General features: G+C 38.0%; 1 protein-coding gene across 2 annotated transcripts in view; it reads left to right on the forward strand.

The window, feature by feature from the left end:
* LOC122844487 (protocadherin-16-like) overlaps positions 1 to 4,535 on the forward strand; it is an 84,418-nt gene extending 79,883 nt beyond the window's left edge. For both annotated transcript variants that reach the window (XM_044139979.1, XM_044139980.1), the window contains exons 27-29: positions 76 to 247; positions 1,172 to 1,581; positions 1,662 to 4,535. In XM_044139979.1, the coding sequence (XP_043995914.1) occupies positions 76 to 247; positions 1,172 to 1,581; positions 1,662 to 3,706 (2,627 nt within the window). In that variant the 3' untranslated portion in view covers positions 3,707 to 4,535. The remainder of the gene's footprint in view (positions 1 to 75; positions 248 to 1,171; positions 1,582 to 1,661) is intronic.
* Positions 4,536 to 25,169: the final 20,634 nt, after the last annotated feature.

Raw genomic sequence — 25,169 nt, forward strand, 5'->3', positions numbered from 1 at the left:
TAAGCTTGTCAGTTTTCTATATTAGTTGATCCTCACCGCATTTTTTGCAGTGACTAGATTGCCTTTTCTGTCCAGGAACCTTGTTTATCAACCACCGAGCTGAGTTTGACCCTGAACGCCCAGCAGTAAATATTGTCATTGAAGCTCGAGATGGAGGCTCACCTCCACTCTCCACTCTTACTACAGTCCAAGTTCAAATATCTGATGTCAATGACAATTCTCCTGTGTTTCACCAGTCAGAGTACAGGTTAGTCAACATTTATTTCCAGGTACATCTGAATAAATATCACTGCAAAGTTAATTTTTTTCAGAAGCACATAGAAAAAGCTATTATAGCTAGTTCATATTATATAGACTCATAAAAACAGAAAAATATATCTAAGTATTCATTTCTAGAATAGTTTTTTTTTTGTTTAGAGTTAGGAAAAATCCCAATTCATCTTCTCAGAAAAGTATATTATACAAGACTAATAAAATATTTAAAAGAGAAAAGTTTGTTTATTGAAAAATATACCCACATATTGTAAAGCATAGCATAGGTACTTCGTTGGGTTTGATTTTGCATTAATTAATAGATGAATGCTGCAGTGCATGATGACAATCAGCCTGTAGCATTGCAAGGGTGTTCAAGAAGACCAACTTGTCCTAATAGCAACTTTCAGCTCTTCTGCATGGTTTGGGTCTGTTGTCTTTTATCTTGCTCCTAACAACCCATCCATCCATCCATCCATTTTCTAGTCACCCTTTGTCCCTAATGGGGTCGGGAGGGTTGCTGGTGCCTATCCCCAGCTAACGTTCCGGGCGAGAGGCAGGGTACACCCTGGACAGGTCGCCAGTCTGTCGCAGGCTCCTAACAACACCTAGAATATTTTTATTTTATTATTTTATTTATGTTTATGAGCTATTCTGCTCAGACAAATGCAGTAATGCTATGGCAAATGGCAGATAAGGCCATGGTTGATCTCAAGCACACTCATGAATATTTGTCTCACAATCCTCTCAAGGCTGCGGTTGTCCTATTATATATGTCAGTTTTTCTTTTTACCTGAATTACTGGAATAAATTAACCTTGTGGCAATATTCTAAATGATTGTGTTGTATTAGTAAACCTTGGAGCAGGTTGGCCTAGTCTCAGCATTAATTCTTGCATGTGATATTTTTCTGTATGCAGGGCTACAGTTTCTGAAGACTCCATCCCAGGGTCAACAGTTTTGACCTTTGAGGCCTTTGACAGTGACCTGTCACGAGAAAACTGTGGCTTTGATTTTGCCATTGCCAGTGGAAATGAAGGAAATGCATTTCAGATTGAGAGCAGCGTACGTTTCCTGGAAGGACGGGGCTTTCAGACAGTCGGAACTCTGCTATTGGCTGAGAGGCTTGACTTTGAAATCAAACCACTTTATAACCTCACTGTGGTGGTGTCAGACAGAGGTGTCCCCCAAAGGAGTTCTAGTGTTGCTGCAATGATAACCATCACTGATGTTAATGACAACCCTCCAGTGTTCACTAGAGCAGAATATACTGTGTCACTCAGCGAGGGAGCAGCCTCTGGGACTGAGATTATAAGACTGACTGCAACAGGTGAGCAAATGTTTTATATTCTTACCTAATTTAGTTAATGTTCCTTCTTTTTAATCTGCTTCTTCTGTTTCGATTTGCAGACCAAGACTCAACTCCCAATGCTGAAGTCCAATATACCATCAGCTCTGGAGATGAGGTGAACCTATTTTCCATTGACCAGTGGACTGGAGCCATTAAGCTTGAGCAAACACTTGACCGGGAACACCAGTCTATGCACATTGTCATTATTCAAGCCACAGATGGCAATGGCCATTTTGCAGTAGTTCCAGTCACTGTTGAAGTAAAGGATGTAAACGACAACCATCCATTCTTTCCTGTGGAAGTCCTAACAGCCAGTATCCGGGAAAACCAGCCAGCAAACTCAGCTGTGACTGTTCTCCATGCCATAGACCATGACACAGGGGTTTTTGGCCAACTGAAGTACTACATGGTGGAGAGGTCTGGAAAAGGAAAGGACAATTTTGTTGTGGACCAGAATTCAGGAGAAATCCGAAGTAAATTTACATTTGACTATGAAAAGATTAACTCCTTCAATTTCGAAGCCTTGGCTGTGGACTCAGGCAACCATTCGGCAACTGTAACAGTACAGGTGTTTGTCACGGGTGAAGATGAGTATGACCCGCTGTTCACTTCAAGTGATTTCTCCTTCGAAGTCCCAGAGGGAGCCAAGAAAGGCCAGAGCATTGGCCAGGTTCAAGCACAGGATGAGGATGAAGGAGTGGATGGTGTTGTTCTCTACTCTATAACTTCCAACTCACCATATTTTGATGTAAACAAAACTACTGGTGTGATTTTTCTTAAGTTAGATAGTTCCAGCAGCAGCAGTGGTGGGTCAGGCCGGGCTAAACGGGAAACCAGGGTTATGACCCTGGATGTAAAAGCTCACAGTCCACTTGATGCCTCTCGTTCTACATCAGCCCAGATCTCCATTGACGTCACTAATACCAACTTTGGCTTGGCTGCTGATGTAAACATACTCCTTATTATTATCATTGCTGTGTCTCTGGGAGTCATCGTATTACTTGTAGTTTTGGCTGTGGTAGTTTTCCTTGTCAAGTCACGTAGAAGGAAAAAAGCTCAAGAAACAGAAGACAGGACTCTTGCATCAGGAACTGCCTTAAAGAAATTGGATGAATGCACCTCGGGACCTGGAGGAGACAATATTTACCACCAGACTTTGCCAGGTTATGTTGCTGATCAGGGAGGAGCTGGTGGTGGTCCCTACCCTAGAGGAGGCTCTTTGGACCCCTCTCATTCCAGTGGTAGAGGATCAGCTGAGGCAGCAGAGGATGATGAAATCCGGATGATTAATGAGTACCCTCGCGTTGCCTCTATTACCTCATCCATGCAAGAACACATCTCAGCCAGAGGACCAGATTCAGGAATTCAGCAGGATGCTGACCAACTTTCAGACATATCCTGTGAACCTGCAGCTTTGGAGGGAAGCACATGGTTCAAAGGAAAGAAACTGGGTGGCAGTCTGAGTGGGACCTTGCTTTCTGGCCAGCTCCCTGTCTACAGGGATGAAGGAGGTGGTTACCTAGGAGTAGGTCGTGGTTTAAATATTTCCCTCCCTAAGGATTATGCCTTCCCTGAGGATGGTAAACCATCAGTTGATGGTTCGCTCACTGCTATTGTTGCGAGTGATGAGGAGCTTCGTGGAAGCTATAACTGGGATTACCTGCTCAACTGGTGTCCTCAGTTCCAACCTCTCGCCAATGTCTTCACTGAGATTGCCCGGCTAAAAGATGAAACCACTCAGCAAAATCAGAACCCTCGCCAACCCTTTCAACCCAAGCCCAAAATGGATCCCAAACCTAGAATTGACCCTCCTCCTCTCATCACATCAGTGGCTCACCCAGGGGCTATGACAGTGCCACCTAAAGTCCCTGTAATTGGACGGACATTCCCCCACTTGTCCTCTCTTCGTAGGTCTCCTATTAGTCATGAAGGATCAATTTCCTCAGCAGCAATGTCACCAAGCTTCTCTCCTTCCCTGTCACCTTTGGCTGCTCGGTCTCCAGCTGTTTCTCCGTTTGGAGTCAACCAAGGGCCTTCTGCATCAATGATTAGCACCAGAGAGCCTTCACTTGAGCAAAGTCCTGATCATGAGATGAGAATATGATTGGCACTATTTACAGAGGGATTTAAGACTGATGTCATGAACAAAGCATGCAATCTCTCTAAATGTTCTTTTGATGAACATATACTTTTCTGTTATAACTGATTTCATCACAAGAAAAAAACATTTCACAAGTGCGCTGATCAATTTTGGTTTCAAACATCTCTTGGACAAACAAACACTGCACATTTACCTAGTTTAATACTTCGGTTTGTTATTCAGACACTTGTCAGTGTTGTAGGAATACACAAAAGTGAAAACATGCCTGGTTTGCAAGACCAGCCAAACTCTTTTATTTTTAAAGTGACGTAGATCTCCATGAACCGAACAGAGTCAGGAGGTCAGTGTTTCCACTGACCAGCCCCTAAAGTCAGATATCTCTTAGTGTGTAGATAGATAGATGTGCTGTTTTTCATGTTTACCTCACTGGCTGGCCAGAGAGCTAAGGACCCTCTCTTTGTGTCAATGAACTTTTTACACTACAGTATTAAACTTGTGTTGTGGATGCTTTTTAAAATGGCTTCTGGACATGAGCAGAAACACAGTGATGGACCTGCAAAGGCATCACATAGTGGACAGAAATGGAGATTCCCTCCACGTCAAAGAACACTTGTTTTGATTTTATTTTTATATTTTTATATGAATATATGATTTCAGGTCTATTATTCTACATTGAGAGGTTATTGTTTTGTGTATTTGCATGTATGTATATTTGTATGTATCTCTTACATTTTTAGAGACTCTTGTGACAGTTGTGTAAGATTGAAAGATGTTTTTGTACAATTATTTATATGAAAATACAGACTTTCTGCCACAATTTGGCAACAGGAAACCAAGCACAGCTCAGTTTGATCTGTTTCTGACCTATTGTTACTTTCCAGTTTCTTTTTGGGGTCAAGTTATTGATCAGCCCAACTCCAAAACAGAAGTTGAATGAAGATCATCAACATAAACTTAGCACAAAAAATGAGAAAATTTGTGTTTTGTCTGTTTTTTTTGTTTTTTTTTGGCGGTTGTTATAACAATGTTGTTTGTAAAGAAATCTTAGTGTGTAAAAGTCTGTTTGTTTCTTCTTAAGCGATGCCGCAGAAATAAATACATTTTCCTTCTAAATATGGCAGCTTTAAAAGAAATAAACAAGCTTTTACACAAAATAAGATATTTTCCTAAACATCATTGCTACAAAAACTTGACAATTTAGTTATTTTTTTAAGCATATAAATCTCAGCTTCTCCAGTAATTCAGTATTATGTTGTGTGTGCTTGCACAGAGTGGCACATTCCCACTGTCATTCAGGGACATCTCAATTTCCTGATCACCTATGTGTCTTTGAAAGAAAGTGCTTCCTCAACTAAAGCCTTCATGGCCATCGAGCTATGAAAAGACAATGAACAAGCTTCTTAACTGAGAGAGTTCTGTTTTCCTTTTTGAACAACAAAAGAGTCATTCACAAGTGACAATAGGACGGCTCTATTGTCTTCTTATTGTCATGAAGAAAAGTGAAGCTCTTGACCTACTATTCTATGAATTTTTGACATTCACTTAAGAAAACCAGGTGGCTCAAATAACCTTACTTTGTAAAGAAGCTGGGTTTCTCCTGCAACAAAAGGTGAAGAACTCGATCATCACTGAGATCTAACATGTCTAATCCATTGCAATGAAAACTCTCAGCTGAAGTAGTTTGAGGATTTGGTCACAACTAGAAAACTCTTCTTGGATTTTTCCCAGCCTAGTTGGAGGAGTTAGCCAGAACTTGTTTAAGGTGGTGTATTACTTTCTGCCTGGGATACCTCACTATCTCCCAGAATGAGCTGGAAGAAGGATTTCTGGAAAATCCTTCTTCTCAGAAAAACTATTTATTCAAGACATTTTTGATCAAAATCTGTAAAAGCCTGTTCATGATATATATGAAGCAAATTTTATATTGTTGGAAATTACCACAGTACACTGAATAGCTTTTTCTTACTGCTTAGAAGACTAATTTTGTTATGTCTATGTGAGTCTTTTCTCAAGACTCACATAGATCATGCTACATTTACTTGCATTTATTTAACACAGTTCTCAGTAACAGTTCTTTAACTCCACTTCCAGACTCAACTCCCAGGTGGTGATAAAGTAGCACTGTTTTTTAGGGCTGAAGATTGCACATTGGCGTTCAAAGCAGAAAGATCTGATGTTAAGCAAGCTCTAACCTCAGCCTAGTGCAGGAATTGCTTTAGTGGAAAAAGTAAGTTGGAGAAATGTAGCACATGAGCCAAACAAATGGGAAGCAAAAGCCTCAGTCCCCAATGAATGTAAAAGATTTTGGCGAACAGTGCAGTATTTGTGTCTGTTTTACTTTCAGGTTTAAAGCATTTTGTGTTGGTGTTTCTTGCTGTAAGCCACATCAGAGGCTGCTTTTTAACTCTTCATTTCCATTCAGACCATCTAACCAAATTGCATTTTCTGGATGTGCCGTTGTTTCCAAAACACGTTTTCTACCTCTGTTATTTGTTCATCATAACACTGCATGTTCTCTCATGCAAAGCAGAACGCTGTGGCTGTCATGCTAAGACAGTTTTATTACTGCTCAAAAACATTTGTGTTGGTAAGCTTCAATTTAAACATGGATGCCAGTGACTGATCAGTGGACAAATGGCCAAAAGAAATAACAATGAGACAAGCTGTACATGTATTTAAAGCTAATAATAAATTCCTACTGATCTCTTTTTTCAAACTGGAGTCAGACCTCATCTTTGTAGAATATGTAGAATAAGTTAAAAGAAACAAATGTCAAAAATAAGCTGCAAATATCTAGTGCATATATTAGGTCAAACTATGTGTGCATTTGTTATAGACATATTTTGAACCTACAAAATACATTTCTGAATACAAGAAAATAGAATTTAAAAAGTTAATTCTTTGGAAATTAATAATTTTCACTGATAAATTAAGCAATAACTAAAATAATTACTTGCAGCCCTAAGATAAAATTTGGGCCCAAATTGGTCAGAGTTGATAGGAAGATGGATGGAGAATCTGTGGAAAGATATAAAAAATACTCTTCAAAGAAACCACATCAAATGTGACTGAATGAACATGATCTGTTTTTAAAAAGGGTAAAGATTTTAGTATTTATATGATCTCAGCTGGCAAATAGAAAACAGAATTGCAATTTAATTGCAGTGGAGAGTTGTTCAATGGACAAACTACTAAAATCCTCCCATTTGTGAGTTAATAAATTTAGGCTGTTATCCATATACATATGATCAGTCAACATATTTTCAATTTAAACAGATGTACTAAGCGGTCTAACTGCATAAATCAAAAAGAAAACCTTGCTGGCTTGACCTAGATATTCACCTGCAAACAAAGTTTTGTATACGGTCTGTTGCCCCAACCTACAACAATAAATAATTATAAGCACACAGATAAATTAACGTGGAGACTGCAGCTCAGTGCCACATATGTCCCACATCAGACCACCTAGCTAACAATAGCTGACCTAGATTCTGTTTTCGAGTGATCAAACTAAAACAGCTGGTTTTTCAATAAAAAATAATGTAGAAATGAACAGGAAAGCATTACTCAAAATGTTTGTTACACTACAACATTCAACAGGACAAAGATCCTGTCATTTTCTCTCAACTAGAAACTGTCCCACCTAAAAGAAAATAAATAATAGCCAGGCGGTGATTTGGTACTCAGAAAAGGATAGTCTGACATATTTAAGATGACCACAGTACACAAATATAAAATTGCTTATGTCTTGCATCAATAGGTTTACAAAAGAGAGACTCAGTAATGACCGGGAAATAAGTTTTTGATTTTGACCTTTAAGAGCAGTGACCTCACTGGTGCAGGATTCATTAAGTACCCACAGAGAGCATTTCTCCTCTGTTTCTGTGGCAACAAAACCAGTAGTCCTCTAATTAGGCTTGGCTATGTGTTCCACATAAGTAAAGGTTACTAAAACTGGACTCTGTGTTCTTCCATAAGTACTAGTTGGTAAGGCTGGGCTGTGTGTCCCTGGTTAACTGGTTTCTGATTCTCTTTGATTTAATAATGAATTATCAGTAGTCCCTGAGTAAACCTGGGCTGTGTGTTCCCCAGTAAGTACTGGTTAACTACCCACTAGCTCCTGATTTGTTCCTCTTTGGTTTTCTTGATAGGTACCCCTTAGTTCTAAATTAGTCCCTCTTTGTTTCCCAGGTAACTAGCCTACTGTGTGTTCCCTAATACTGGTTAACTAATAATGTACTACACCATTAGTACATCCTTAGTTCCAAAGGGGTCTCCAAGTAGTTTATCAAATATTGTGTACCTTATTGTAAAGTGTTACCTCGTGATCAAACATTTTCGTTGGTCTGGTGTATTTGCCGATTTTTGAAAATCAGGAAATGCATCTTATGTATTCTCAGTGCTTACTTTTAATTGAAGCAGTTACATATTTGCAAGAAGCCTTGCAAAATGGATGGAATCCTCCAGAAAAAGGACTGTTAGCTGGCCAAAACAGCTAGTACTTCCAGGTTGTTATATTCATGTACAGTACAAACCGTTCTATTAACCGTCCTGTTGTCCTCGGGTCAAAATGACCCTCTACTGTGTTAAAACTCCCCAAAGATCCACTAAATGTTATTTCAGGACAACAGGAGGGTTAAAAAAAACAATAATAATAATGCAAACACATACTGGACAAAGGGGCAATCAATCTAAAATTGATTTTTTTAGCTTTACACCATATTGTAATGTTATTCCCTCATCAAAAGAGTACATGGAGTGTTTTCCTGATTATTTCATGTTGTGAAATCCTTTAATCTCCTGTTGAAACCACTCAGTTGTGCAAAATTGGTTGGACCTGGTGCTGCCTTCAAGACACAGCTCTTCCTCGGAGCTGCAGTTTCCAAGCTTCTGAGCCTCACAGAGCAGCCCTCCTCTGAGACTCCACCACTCAGTTCTGTTAGACTCGCCAGCAGCAATTAGCAAAACCTGGTGGACCTGCACATCTGCTGAGCTCATCATAGCAGCTACTTCTTAGTAAAATGTGGGTGAAAATGTTGTTAAAGGGTTGATAGAGGAACAGTGTCATGACTTTCTGAATACGTCATTTCAGAAAGAACAGGAGCTTTTAAAGTGACAGAAGTCCAATTTCAAGGCGTAAAATTACAAAGTCACATTTCTTTGAAGTTATATACTGTATACAGCATTTTCATAACAACTGAAGGTAACAGTGATTTAATTATGGTATAAATGGCACTGTGTGCCTGGAAAATATGTAAGAAAGGTTATAAGAGCAAGTAGCTCTCAAAATGCAATTCCATTTTTGTGGAATCCACTTTACAGCAATTCTGTTGAAAAAATATTGTTTTTACTGTCACAGTTTTTAGAATGTAACCTTAAAAGACAGAAAAGGCTCACCAAGTGTTTGGAACAGAAACAATTTCCTTGGAAAACGTGGATTCTGATAAATCATGTTCTCCACAAATATAACATTCCAAACAAGCACACTCTGTTATAAAGACTTCTTTATTTCCAACAGGACTGGAAAATCTGCAGCTGCGCTCTTTGGGAATCAAACTGCAAAGCATCACTTCTGACTAGAAAATTAGTGTCCAGGTGCTCATTCATTTGGACTTTGATCAGCCAAATTTAATTAAATGATTTATCAGTAAGTGCACATAAACACACAGCTATTAAAAAGATTAATGTTGGCCACATGCAGCTGTTAAGAAGTAAGGTAAACTTTTAAGGCGCCCCACCAACTGATACAGCATTTGTGAATGTAGGTCAGAGAAGAGGGAGGGAAAATATAGACCAGATCTCTGAAAGTAACAACTTTTATTGCCTCTTTAAGCTTAGCTTGAGCCCCTGCAGGGATTTCCAACTTTTATTTGACAAAAAAAAAACTTCTTTCAGGCATAAAAATTGTAATTATGGGATCAAAACCTTTACATTTCCAGAGTAGAAATACCCTGACTCAAGCACCAACTGTATTTTTTTATTATTGTTTTTACCAGCTAAGCCACATTCTCACCTGAAACTCATTTACAAAGAAGATATGAACATTCAGTGTTCACATTTGGTTTTTCATGTTTAAAAATTTACAGACTTAAAACTGGAGGCCTCGCATTGGTTGCTGGTGGGCATCAAAATATAACTGTGTGGCTAAAGATTTCAATTCTGACAGAAATTATGCAGCTTCATTGTTGTTGCATATTTTTGGTTCAATGTTTCCATGGAAGATTAAGATTCAATGAGAGATTTATACCTTTCAAAGGTTTTAAATGAGCAATATATCAAGGTTAAGTGCAAATATTTGCAGTGTAGATGTTTTTTTAAGATTCATGCCATTTGCTCTGGTATACTGGACATCGACTTTTGACTAATGGTGATCTATTTTTGCTTTATCAGTACTTGGAGGTGCTTGTTTGTTTGTCTACTTGCTTTTTAAAGATTACATGTTCTTGTTAAAATAGAAAGTTTTCTGGTTGTGGACCTGAGATTTTAGCAGTTTTATCCTTCACTGCTTTATCAGTTTGGCCTTGTGACTTCGTCATGCTGGAAGAAGAGTTACTCATCACCAAATGGCTCCTTCATATGGAGAAAACGTTTCTTATGAAAGACATTTTGACACATTCTTTATTCATGGGAGTTCTTTTTGGCACCATTATGAGTCTGGCTTTTTTATTGGATATGGGTCATTTCTGCATATGGATGATTACAGGATGCTTCACCCTCACGTTTTCTTCTCTGAACAGTTAGTTCCTTTTCCAGACGCCATAAACACTCTAAAGGTAATTGAATCGGAAAAGAAATACTTTTGTCCCACCCTCTGCAATGGAATCTTGCTGCTCTGTACAAATTTCATTTTGTTTTGGGTTTTGGATTTGTTTTTTCTTGAAAATTAGTGGTGTCTTTGTTGCTCTTATGGACATTGCATCAGAGTTGAAAGTCTGCATCTCGACATGTATGCAGAACATCCCGCCCCTCGCTACCATTGATGAGCAAACATAGTGCTTACCTAAAAAGGGGTTGCCACCAGTGCTCAAAGATTTGCAATCTGCTGTTAATTTAACCACAAAACAAACACATGTAGTGATTAGTGAGCTTTTAAATGAAAGTAAAAGTGATTATTTATGTTGTAAAGGTTGCTAGTTTCTGTCCTAGCTAGCTCAACGTTTTTCAGGACACAGCCCTTCACTTATTGAACTTTCCTGAGCAAGCCCAAGCTTTCTTCATCACAGCTGAACACATCTCCTTTAAGTTCTTGAAGCTCTAACTGGTTGATTTGTGTGCAAGCTGACAAGCAACTATAATCTTGCCTTTAAAGCTGTTTCAAAGTGATGCAAACACAACAGCATACATTTATTTGGCAGTAACCATTCTAGAAAAGAGAAGTAAGAATTTCAGCAACACTCAGTTTTAAAGCAACTCTTCTGCACATCGGATTCAGGCAAAAAGAAATAATGCATTGCCCCTTAGTGCAATAATCTATCTTTTTGCGATGAAAGTGGCTTTCATAAACTTTGCATTTCATTTCAATCTTGATAGCAAAATTGAAACAATGCCGATAGCCACCATTAGAAAAATTTGAAAAGATATCCATCTGTCTAGAATCTTTTTGCCATACCTAAAAGAGGCTCATAAAGAGAGTATTGTTTGTGGGTAAAATGGCTATCTTCATTGTAATTCTGTTTTATTCCGCCACACTTACTTTGACTCAATCGTGTAGTATTCCAATGCAAAGTTAATTATACGTTATTGAATAATAAATGTACAAGGTAAAACTGACAAAGAAAGCACCATGAAAAAAACTTGGCAAAGTTGAGTTTTGCTCTGAGGTCAGACAACTCACCTCCCACTGAATCTGCTTCTCCAGCAGTCCACACAGGAGGAGATTACAAACATCCCCACAGTCTGTGACATTTAGGGCCTCAACAGGAGATTTTATGGTGCAGAGATCCAGTTTCATGCTATTTATCAGTTGCTCTGATAGCGTTGGAATGTGTCTTGCTGTAGTCAGAATGTCAAGTGTATGTCTGCTGAGAACATTTGGGTGTAATTTTTATAGACACATTTCGAGCCCTATTGTTTTATAGCTTGCTCGCACATTAATAATGTCACAGGGTGAACTGTTCACCTATTTTCTTGGTGCGTTTTTTTTTGTTTGTTTGATTTAACAAGTAACATTGTTCTTTAAAAGCATACTTCACAGAATTTTTTTTATTATATTATTTTTGAGTAGCAATTTAGATTAACTTTCTTCTTTATGTGCTGTGTAAATTAAGGACGAAAAACCTTCCCTGTAGCTATTTGGCTTTTTGCCCATGGTTGGCAAATTTTAGTGGTTTTCTACATTTTGTTATTTTTTTCTTGTGGTGTCAAGCAGAGGAAAATGGCAGGAGAGAAGCGAGTTGAGTCAGTGTGAGCCTGGTTCTCATTTGTGCTGACCTTGTGTTACGGGACTTACTTGGTGGTGTCATTCTCATTTCATACAGTGGGAGAGAAGGGAGCAACAAAAACACGCTGCAGTACTTGCTGGATATAAAAATGGAATCACATCATATTCCACAGAGTCAAAATTTAAAGTCAGCATTTGACTTCTGCTGTTCCTCTAATTAGTTGGACATTTTGATAACTGATGCAAAGTATTCCAGTGTGCTGCAATTTTAGCCCTCCATAAAGGAATTTGTTTATCTATTATTTAACATAGCATGGCTAATCAACTTTTAATGATGTAAAAATAAACCTGTTCTTTGGATTTCCATGCATAGAAATTGTTCAAAAGCAAATTGTATGAAAAATGAAAATTCCCTCTGAAAATTTTCCCAAGACTTCACCATGTTTCTTGTAAGAACACGGAAGTGTCAGGCATTGCAGATTAAGAATAAAAATTTGTGTTTGTGATCGGTTTGAAAATTTTGGAAAAAAAAAAACGAAAAAAAAAAACCAGACAAAATAAACCCACCTTGTGCAAGATTAAAAATATTAATTTCAAATTGTTTCCAGAACTGTTCGGTAGTATTAGGTAAAAGTACTACCTACATGAGGATGCTTAATAAAATTTGAGGGTTGTAACATTTGAGATGGCAATAAACATTTAGATTTTTTTTATGTAATTGAGTGATTAAATAGTGAACCAAAAGAAAGGAAATAGAAAACAGAAAAGATATTATCAAAATGGCTAAAGGTTCTTTTTTTTCAGAGGCTTCCTGTTTTCATCATCATAGATTTAAAAAATGGCCTTAAAATGAGTCTAATTCTGTACACTTTAAAATTCATGTTTGGGGTCACAGCAAAGAGATAAGTAAGAATACTCACTTTTCAACTAATCCTTTATAATCCCTTGCAAAAGTAATTACAGCTACTGATTTCTTCCGTTTTACATTTTTAACATAAAAAAATCAAATATTTCAAGGTGTTTTTTGTGGCTTTTGTGGGATAGACCAACCAGAAATAGCACACAGTTATGAAATAAACAGACATGGGTTTTTTTCTGACAAATAAAAGTCCAAAGGTGTTTGTGATAGTTGCAGTTCCATGCCCTGTATTAAACTCAACCCATCTTTCCATGTCTTCTGACCAGAACATCTTCAGTCAACTGTTGCAAACTGCAGCATTTCTAATTATATTTTACTTCCTATTCTTCCACAGCTCTTCCTTTATTAGACTGTTTGGTCTCTAATGTTCTCTAACAACCCTCTAAGGCCTTTTTAACAAACTTAAATACAGGCAGATATCTGTAAATTTTCTATTTAGACAACTTCAGAAAAAAATAACATATATAGTACTGAATTGTACTTAGGGTTTTCAGACTGAAGGAGGCTATAAGGCACACTTTTCTGATTTTTATCCATATAAAACGCTTTAAAATCAAGTAACATTTTTCCCCTCAAAATTACATGCTAATCTCTGTTTTTCTATCATTTGAAATAGTTCTTGTAATATCTATTGATGTTTGAGGTGGTGATGTGCACTAAATGGTAAATACTAAAAGGGAGGTGCAATATCCTCATAGATAAGATTGTAGTGACAAAACACTTTTAGCCTCTCTGGCTTACTGAAAATCAGATTTTTATTACTTACTCTGTGTGACAAGCAGAATTAAGAATAGGGTTCAGGTTTGCTTATTTTGATGGTTGAAGTGTTTCACTGGAAAAAAAATCACTAGTAAAGGTCAGTCATTCCATCACTACTTTAGCAGAAATAAAAACAATATTGTCTTGTGACAGTACAGAGTGATATTACCGTGTAAGAGTGATGAAGCCCACTTACCCATTTATTCATGATCTCATGGTCCGAGGCTGAATGGGCCATTTAGCTCTGCGCAGGGTTATGATGTTGCCAGAAAAAACGTTATAGGGTGGGGCAGATTTCTGGTTAGTAATCATTTATTTGCATGAGTTATGCACAAAGGTTGCTGAGAATGGGTTCGAAGCTCATGTGGATGATACCCAGTGGAAAAGCAAGAAGAAAGGGGAGGGGAGCCAAGTGAACGATTGCCAGGATTATTCAATCTTCCCCTCTCTGCAGAAGCTCTAATGCACTCCATGCCTCTGTCTTCAGGATCTCTTCATTCAGCTCAGTCTCCTCTATTTCTCTCTCCCTTGCTGCATATTTCTGCAGTAAGTAACTGCAGCAGGAGAGCTGGTACTGATACAAATGCCTCTCAGCCTGTTAGGACTGTCATAATGTCATCTGTAACTCACTCTGTAAACTTCAGACTCCTCACTTCCTCCACTCCTCTTACTTCATCTTTTTTTTGTGTTACTTCGATTTTCATGCCTCAAAATTTCTTCTTCTATTTCTCCCCTATAACACTGTCACTGTCCTCTCTCCATCTCCTTCTCCCTGCCAGCTTTGATTATCCTGTGCCCTTTTTCATGCTAGATGTAAGCCAAAAAGCCTGACAGAGATATAGAACTTGAGAAAACACTCCTGACCCTCATTCAATAAGGTTAATACAGCACTGTGAGCAGTAGGGGGGGAAACTGTATGACAACAAAGCCCCACATTGTTTTGGTGCTGCAAATGACAAAACAAGATTAAGGAAACTACTTTTTAAATCGGAAAAACTGAGAAGATGGTGGAAGCAAGGCATGCTCCAATTACAAACAAATTTGGTTTCATAATAAATTGTTTGATAGACTGAGAGTTAGGCCTTTTCATGGATGGAAGAACTCCATTAAGCAGCACAGAACATTTTTAACACAACTCTTAGCACCACAGCCTCCCATGTATTTATTCCAAGCTACAAATATTACACATATACCTGATATTTTGCAACTGTACATGGAGCCGATTCCAAAGTTCTGTTTGGAGCTGTGGGCTATAGACCTCTCACAGTCAGGGAAAAATGAGCCATTATCCTTTGCAGATTTATTGTTTAGTACAAAACAATAACCAGCAGCTTTACTTGTAGGGTTAAAAACAGCAATCCCTTCAAATTATTTGTCTGATACTTAAAATGGATTTAATTAAAGCACAGCAAACTGTAAGTACATCTCTGTCATATTTTTTTAGCATACCCTATTTTGTGTTGTGAACCCAGTGAAAACAGATGGAGGAGGTCGCTCATCTCGTTGGTAAAATTTAAATTTTATCAGCATAAAATTTAACATTTTATCCTATGTATATAGGAGTCATCCTATGTATATATATACATAGGATATACATAGGATTATATATATATATATATTATATATATATTTTTATATATATATATATATATATATATATATATATATATATATATATATATATATATATATATATATATATATATATATATATATATATATATATATATATATATATATATATATATATATATATATATATATATAGGTGTGTGTGTGTGTGTGTGTGTGAATTTTTATGCAATATAAAATTCTGACACAAAAAATGGCAATGATTTTACTAACTTTAATGTATTGTGGTTTTGGGATTCTTAATCAGTATGCCTAATCTTAAAAGAATCTGAATACTACCTGGAAATCTTGATAGAGACATCCCCATTTAATGGTGCTTATTGATTAATTTGTTCCTGCTTCCTAATCAAGATAAAGTCTTAGACCTGACATTGATTTAGTAAAATGTACAAAATGTGGCCTATGTGTCCTACTCAGACAGATGCATGGAAGTCTGTCTGAGTAGGACAGAAAAAAAAAACAGACAAAATAAACCCACCTTGTGCAAGATTAAGGTGGGTTATGTTCATGATAAACATTGATTATCATGAACATAATCAATGTTCAATGTTCATGATTATAATGTTCATAATCATAATCAATGTTCATGATTATGAACATTGTTACATAATCATGCTGACATTAATACTTCTTAATTAGCATTCTCAACTCACTTAAGTAATAGAGATTTTAGAAAAATGAAACAAAGCAGTTAAAGCTCTGACAGTTAAACACATGTGCCATTCTCTTTCTAAACATGGTAATGTTTTCAATACTTTCATAGTAAAGTGAATCATTTAGAAGAAGCTGTTTCCAGATTTTCTCATTGTTTCTGTTACTTCTCACGTGTCACAGCAAACTCGTAGAACCTCTAGTATCTCACAGAAAAAAGAGTCATTCCATCTTCTTATGAGTCATTGTACCCAAAATGGAGCTGCAAAGCAGAGAATGAGGGAGTATTTATGGGAAGAAGAGACGATAATCAGGCCTATCTTTCAGCTAAAAGGACTGACCTGCTTAACAACTCTAGGCACAGTCTAATCCAAACAGAATGCCATGATTAAGGTGAAAGGGGGAAAGTATTACAGCAGCAAGAATTATATCCATATTTGCACACAAAATGTCAGCAAGTCCAATGTTATGTTTTATAAGAAGAAAACCGAGTTATGTGGGGCTTAGCACAGAGAGGGTTTGAGTCTGAATGATGTTACTGTCACAATGGAATTATGTTGCTTTGTAGTTTTGATTTGTGAAAAGTAATGTTTTACAGTTTTAAGTTTTATGGATTAAGAAAAACTGGGAGAGCATAAATTTGAATTTCAATGTCCTACATTCTTTTTCGCAATGTGTTGTAGAAATATACTTTACCTTTCCACTTCACATTTTTATCTCATTTCATAAACTTGAATGAATTCCATTTACATTTTATGTGACAGATTAACAAAAAGTAGTGAATATTTATAAAGTAGATAGGTTTGTAATACTTTTTCTTAGAAAAAAATATGAAAAGGGTGGCATGGTTCCATAGCCCTTTCATTTGGTACACCTCAACCAATTGCTTTCAGAAGACACTTAATTACTTAATAGAGTCTACCTACTGTCATGACATGGTAGAGTAATGTTTTCTTTTTTGCTTCATTTTCACCTTTGTAGCGTTTACTTGGCTCCATGGGAGTGGCCATCGATGCTTACTGGCTGCCAGATGGTAGATATAGTAAACGCTTGTCTTATGTAATGGTTCTCAAGAGGTGCAAATAGCTTTTCGCAATACTTTACATTTGCAAGTGTTATTGTGTGATTTTTATTTGAAAATGTGTGATTCGTTTTTCTTTCTGTTTACAATTTGCTTTTCTGTGTTGGTCTTTCAACAAAAATGGCAACAAAATACACATACGTTTGTGGTTATAACGAGAGAAAATGTGAAAAATGGGTGTGAATCTGCTTGGAAAGCAGGGCATGTTGATTACTTCTGCCCATTTAGAGTACAAAAGTGATATATTACTTTCAGCAGTGAAACTAAAATAACTGTACATGAGAGGCTGAATGAAGTTCTTCAAGGTGCATCCTTCATTTATTTGACAGAGGACTGCTGTTGCAGCATAACAGATCATGGAAGTTCTGCTTTTTTGCTGGTGCTGCAGTTTTATGGTTTGCTTATGTGTTGGTACTAGCAGTGGAATTGCTGACAAATACAGTCATGCATTAGTTTCATTTTCAGGAAGTTTCATAAGTGGGGTTGCAGGTCATTAAAATGCACACAAGCAGATCAAATAAATATTTATTTTCTTTGTATCACTGGCATTTTATTAGACTTAGTGGGGACAGTTGGAAATGCTTTTAACTATGAGACATCCAAAGTATGTGATCTACAATGTTAAATATGTAAATAATTATTGTAAATGGCTTCTAAATGTTTCTTTGAAAAGAATGAATCACTACAGCTGGCAGTAGTATTAGTAGCTGAGTCAGGGTACTGTGGCTTATGAGTTTGCTTACAACCCAATGTATCAGGGCTCCACAGGTCTCCTAGTGTGTCTCAGAAGAGGGAAAAAAAAACAGTTACTAGAATCAGTTTTGATCGGCATTAGTAATGCAACCACATTTCTCCTCCTTTCCACAAAACTGGATTCATGTGAAATCATATGAATTTACAAGGTTTGGGTTTTGCTACTTCCAAAAAATGCAGCTTTCCAACCAAGGAAAATTTGGAATGCTTTATATCAGTGTCAAATCTTATTCCACACCCATATCCATGTTTGAAAAGTCAAGGGCCTCAAATGAATTGTCTCAATCAAAGTGGGTGGTGTAAGTGCAGATAAAGACAGTCACATCCAAATGAGAGCGTTTTCCTGTAATTAATGTTTGGAATCTGAAGGACGGGGTCTGGCCATTTAACTGATGAAAGCTGCTAGGTGCATAATATAGATGTCACATATGTTGAACCAGAAATGATGAAGATTTATGAGGTCTTAATGTGCACATCCTCAAAGAGTCTCCCAACTCTCTCACATTTTCTGTCATGTCAATGGAGTTGACTCCCTCCTTAACCTTAGCATAAGAGTTCACAGCCATCATTGCCACCTCCTCAACCATATTGTCTCCTAGTTGCCCCCTTCAGCTTCCAATATGCTGTAAGAAAATATATTTCTTTTTCTTAGACTAGACTAGACTAAGTTACTATTAGTCTGGTTGGTTTGCTAATTCTTTCTTATTTCCTTTTGATTTGCTGCAGTAAAAGAACCCTGGACAGTTTATTTCTCAGCTTAAAGTTAGTTCACCATATAGTTTGGTTTTGATCAATGCTTTCTATTTGCATTTTTTCCTGTAAGTGTAAATGATCGCTGCACAGTAAGTCTCTTCAAACTGGACGTCTGTGGAGATTTAGGTTTGGCTAAAGAGACATCAGCACTAAGACATAAATTTGATTTAATACAAGTGGGATTACACATAGAAGTCAAATTTCAATGGATCTATTTTGCATTTGATTGAGCCATTTTTAGGTCATGCTGACATGAATAAAATTGGAAGAGTGAGAATTCCTGTGTGACATATCCTTTTCCTCTAGGACTCCACCCTGATATTTGTTTCAATAAATCTCCACCATATGGATTTTCAGCTTCCTGCAATGAGAAATGATTTTTCTGCAGTTTAAAATTTGCTCAGTGATTTTATATGCCTGAAAAAAGAATCATTACATTGTCCCTCAAAAGTGTACACACCCGTGTTAAACTCTCATGTTTTTTGTGATGTAAAAAATTAGACTTGGATAAATACTTTCAAAGTTATTTAAACATATAATGTGATTCTATCATTTATGATTCAAATGACAAATAAAAATAACTGATCATTGCATAACCTGGAGGGTTTTTCTTTTTCTTCTCAAAGCAAATGAACAAACAAACTTATATTTTTAGGTCATATTTTCAAATGGTGTATTTGACACCAAAGCAACACTACACAAAAAGAACAGCATCCTCAGTGAAAGTGATGGCAGCATTATGTTTTTTGGAGTTACTGTTCATTAAATGGGAGTGGAGGTTAAAAAATATGGGAGATAAAACAATATGGTCTCAAAAACTAATCAACTTTGGCCCAGACCCTTCAGCATCCTGCTAGAAAGCTAAAGAGAAAGAGAGTACAGGTATCTGGTAGCTGTTACCTTGCCAGTTTTAGATGTTTTTCTGTATTTTGTCAGCATTTATGACTGTTGTATGAATATTTCAGCAGTTAAAAAACATTTACTATTACCACATATTTGAATATGATAACCTGACATCATCACCTTTGGTATTTTGGACCCACAAAGTGCTGAAATTGCATCCACATTCATTCACACCTCTCCAACTCTCTGACGAGTGTACTGGCCAGGTTGGAAAGGATAAGGTTTGTGGTTCTTCAATGCTCAAATAAACTAAATCCCAGATAGAGCGGCATGTTACTCAGAGGAGCGGTTAGATCATTCATGGTGGAGGGAGAAGTACATAGGAGCCAAATGAACCCTGGAAACCTTGTGCTGAAATAAGATGGATGATGAGAGAGAACAAATTTTGCTACCCTAGTCTGTCAGATAAACACTTTAAGCTTAGTGTGAATTTTTGTAACAGATCTGTAACAGTGTACTGTTATCCCTAAGTGTTGGATACGTCGTGTATGTAAACGTAGTTCAACAGCAAGCCAAACTCAATTTTCCTGAGCCAGGTAGCCGAGCGTCTTGCTCCTTTATTACTCTTCTTACAATTTTGTGCAATTGTGAAGGAAGCTAAATGAAAGCGTTGAGTGAAACTATAAAAAAAGAAACAGAAAATAGATATGCATTAACTCTAAATGCACAGAATAAACTTCTAATATCCCGAAACATAAATTACAATTAACCTTAGCTGTTGTTAAACAGTCACGAACCTTACAATGCAAAAAAAAAAAGATGGCTAATTACTGGAAAAACGCTTTGGAGAAACGATCTAAAACATATAACACCAACAGAACACAATTTAATCTTACAGCCATTGCTTTCGGAGGTGCTGGAAAACGTTAATGACACAGGAGGCGAAGTTTGTGCATCAATAACAGGCTTTCTTTCCGCAAGCACCTGTTCCAACTGCCACTGCCTCTGCTACTCACAATGCACTGCTACCTTAAAATGCCCCTTCAAAATAAAATACAGTTAAACCAACGCTGTAGTGTAGAAGTTTCTTTTAAACTAAATTATTAAGGCATACTACTAACTACTAGCCTTGGGCAGAACAAACAGGTTTAAATATTTGAATGATCATTCTTGAGAGCTAGATGCTGCTGAAATTTTTCTTACACTACTTGACTGCCTCAGGTCTGAGAGTGAACTCCTGAGTTTGGTGGATGCACAAAGAATCATTATTTGACTGATTCTTGAACATAATTTAATAAACATATAAATTATTGTTTTTACCTTTAAATAGATAATTCTTCATATGTCTTGGAAAGAATGAACTGCACCAAATTGTTAAGGTGTTAGCTCTTTGTTTAAACCTGAGTTAAGATAAGTGATCAGCATCTAAAAAAATCAGGTTATACTTCTCTCCATTTCTTCTGTTTTTCTCTTGCTTTTTGAAGCAGAGTCTTCAAAAGCACATTTTGAGATTTATGAATCACTTATTCTATTTAGGGAACCTTTGCAAACTTTTTTTGGCATTAGAACCAAAATCAGACATAAGCACAAAGACTGCAATGTATAAAAATGCCATAGTTGGAATTGATTCCAGGTCACTGATTACAGTCACTAAAACACAGCTGTTGATTTTTGAAACCTTGACTTAAACTCTGTGATAACAAATAAATGGAGTTGTAGTTTCCAAAAATACTGCCTAATCTTGTGATGCTGAAGTTATGCATCTCGTGATCTTATGAGTTGAATGCATGTCAGAGATAAATCTTGATGTTTCACAAAATGCTCCCAAAAACGTGTTTAGTTTCTTCCTCATATGTGGCAAGGTAAGAAACGGGGTTAGAGTAGCTTGACACAAACACACACTAGTTTAAGTTTTGCCCCAATATTGTTGATTCCCACTTCATATTTCATGCATGTTGGATCCCTTTGGTAGATGAAACTCATATTATTAATCACAGACTAAAAATAAAACAAGCACATCTCTGTGATAGAGAATGTGACCAAACAATCTCTCTCCAGAGAATCTTGAAATGGTGAGAACTGCTTAATTATAACCCACTCCGTGTGTGTATGTGTATGTAGGCATGCGTGTATGTGTGTGACTGAGTGCAGATGCCTTTATGAACAGGGAGAGGTTTCTGGCCTTCATTTCTTCATCTATATGTAATCGCCTTTTGGAAGGAAACATGTCCCAGCACAATGATGTTTTTTAAGCTGTTTTCTATACGTCTCTATTTAGAAGGATTCTAAGTTTTATGATCTAAGAGTAATTTAGATGTGCAGTAATTTGATGAATTCATAACAGACAGTTATGAAATCATCTTTTTTGCAATATAGTAGAGGCTTTTGTCTGATCAGTCATCCATAAACAACCTTTACTTTACTCACAGTTGGCCTTCTTTAAACTTCACAATCATTACATTGGGAACGCTGGTTCTCACTAATATAGATCAATGACTTGTTAGTGAACTGGTTGACCTAGACTTATCTTTATAGATTACTAACATGAGGAATCTGATCTTTTTAGGTTTGTTCCACAAGACTTCATTTTGAAGTGATTGTGACTTTGGTATTTCTGATGCTACAGGAATTGTTTAGGACACATGAAATGCAGGACTTTTATTTGGACAGTTGTTTGTAATTCTTTGACCAATAAATTCCATTAGGTGTAATTGGACACTAGCTATGCTACAGAAACATTTCAACGACAACTGATAGAATCAGGATATGGAATACCTCTCATTATGATCGTGATACTAAGTCAAAGAAAATCAAAACTCTTGAGTGAATGTAACTGAAAGTGAAAAATTTCATTTAAAAACTTCTAAGACAGCAGAGTTAAAATACATTTCACCAACACTTCTTGTCTTTCACATAACTCAACTCAAACTCTGTGCAAATCACCAAAAAAAAGGCAAGGATGTTGTTTGTCCATGAAGAAATTACTCCAATTGTTGGTTATTTGACCACTTTTCCTTCTCTTTGCCATGGCACAGACGGAAGAATTACAAACATTATTCTAACAGGAACAAAATAAAATGTCACTAGAGTGTAACCTCTCACCTTATTGTTTGACAGGTCAAGAACATAGTCAGCTGACCTGAACTGGGCCACATTCTGCATTGTTTAGACAGATTGTTCGCCAGGACATCTCACTGCTTTTGCTTTTGTGTTTTGTCTCAACTTGCCATGTGTCATTGCAGAGACTCTCTCAGCTGACAGCGTTTGACCAGATCAGGCTTTGCAAAGCATTATTCCCAGTGTATGCCTTTGTAGATGTTTGGATCTGCACCCTGACAATCCTGTAAGCAGAGGAAGGATTTGCATATGTGGGCTTCAGACTCTCTTGTTGAAGAAAACTGGAATGAAGTCAGAAACAGCACGCAGAGAAAACACAAGCACAAGACTTCAAGTGGAAACTATTCAAGACTGAAGTCCCATCTGCTTTCACTTTAGGGTCTGAGTCTAACCCTTATAAAGATCCTTCCAGAGCACTTTTCGTGCACTTCACCTTCTGTCCATTCTTCTTTTTTTTTGTTCCTCACTTTTCTCTAAAGCTAAAATTTTGATCTTATTCTATATTGCTGATTTGTATAAGCTTCAGGGCGATCAGGTTACTTTTCAATTCTTGAGTTTTATCTAAAACGTTATTTCCTATAATGACTTGGAGAAAAGATCTGAGTGTTTTGGTCGAGCCAATTGCCATTTAAGAAATGTAGTGAACAGTAACATTAGAAATAATTTGTTCTCACTCATATTCTAATCTTAATTAGTTATATGAGAAATAGTGCATACAAAAGTATCTGCTACAAAACTAAATGGAAACCAAAGACAACATCCTTTAGATTTTAGCTCTTTATGATGCATCTTTAAAGTGGTGTTTTGTGAAGATATATTCAGTAATTATCTCCTTGGCTGCTGTAGGCAACTAACAGCATTCTCAAGCTCTGAGGGAACTAACACCTACTTTGAGCTGATTTCAGCAATCGAAGGCAATCAAACTAAAAATGATAAAATAAGTGGAATAGAACATTGTATTTTCATACACTGAACACTTTCATATTCACCTTTCCTGAGTTTGTTTCTGTTTTTCTGAATCAAACTAGAGTGTTACCACACTAAATTCCACTGGACAGATGTTGCCCTATAGCCCCTATGAAGCTCCCTATGATGGACAAGAACTTTGGACCTTGTGTTCCCTCGCCCGGACGGGGGTCACAGGGGCCCCACTCTGGAGCCAGGCCTGGAGGGGGGGGGGCACAATGGTGAGTGCCTGGTGGCCAGGCTTTTACCCATGGAGCCTGGCCAGGCTCAGCCCGAAGACGAGACATGGGTGCCCCCTCCCATGGGCCCACCACCTATGAGAGGGGCCAAAGCGGTTGGGTGCAGTGTGAGATGGGTGGCGGCCGAGGGAGGGGCCCTGGCGGTCCGATCCTCGGTTGCAGAAACTGGCTCTTGGGACGTGGAATGTCACCTCTCTGGTGGGGAAGGAGCCGGAGATAGTGTGTGAGGTTGAGAGGTTCCGGTTAGAAATAGTTGGTCTCACCTCGACGCATGGCTCTGGTTCTGGAACCAGTCTTCTTGAGAGGGGCTGGGCATACTTTCACTCTGGAGTAGCCCACAGTGAGAGGCGTAGGGCAGGAGTGGGCATACTTGTTGCTCCCCATTTCGGCACCTGTATGTTGGGATCTCTGGGGACGAGGTCGCTGAGGTGGTTAAAAAGCTCCTCGGTGGTAAGGCCCTCGGGGAGCCCTCGGGGGGTTTCTCCAGGAGTATGGCATACCAGGCCCTTTGATACGGGCTGTCAGGTCCCTGTATGACTGGCATTAGAGTCTAGTCCGCATTACCGGCAGTAAGTCGGTCTTGTTTCCGGTGAGAGTTGGACTCCTCCAGGGCTGCCCTTTGTCACGGATTCTGTTTATTACTTTCATGGACAGAATTTCTAGGCGCAGCCAAGGTGTTGAGGAGATCTGTTTTGGTGGCCTTAGGATCTCATCTCTGCTGTTTGAGGATGATGTGGTCCTATTGGCTTCATCAGGTCGTGATCTGCAGCTCTTGCTGGAGTGGTACGCAGCCGAGTGTGAAGCAACCAGGAAGAGGATCAGTGCCTCCAAATCCAAGGCCATGGTCTGGAGCCAGAAAAGGGTAGACTGCCTTCTCTGGGTCAGGGGGGTGTCCTGCCCCAAGTGGAGGAGTTCAAGTATCTCAGGATCTTGTTCACAAATGAGGGAAGAATGGAGCGGGAGATCGACAGGCGGATTGGTGCAGCGTCTGCCGTGAAGCAGGCGCTGTATCAGTCTGTCGTGGTGAAGAGAGAACTGAGTCAAAAAGCAAAGCTCTCGATTTACCAGTAGATCTACATTCCCACCCTCATCTATGGTCATGAGCTTTGGGTCATGACCAAAAGAATGAGATTGGGGATACAAGCGGCCAAAATGGGTTTTCTCTGCATGGTGTCTGGGCTCTCCCTTAGAGATAGGGTGAGAAGCTCAGTCATCCGGGAAAGACTCAGAGTAGAGCCGCTGCTCCTTCACATCGAGAGAAGCCAGTTGAGGTGGCTTGGGCATCTGGTCAGCATGCTTCCTGGATGCCTCCCTGGTGAGGTGTTCAGAGCAGGTCCCACTGGGAGGAGGCCCCGGGGAAGACCCAGGACACA

This window comes from Gambusia affinis, linkage group LG15, assembly GCF_019740435.1.
Source record: "Gambusia affinis linkage group LG15, SWU_Gaff_1.0, whole genome shotgun sequence".
Lineage (NCBI taxonomy): Eukaryota > Metazoa > Chordata > Actinopteri > Cyprinodontiformes > Poeciliidae > Gambusia > Gambusia affinis.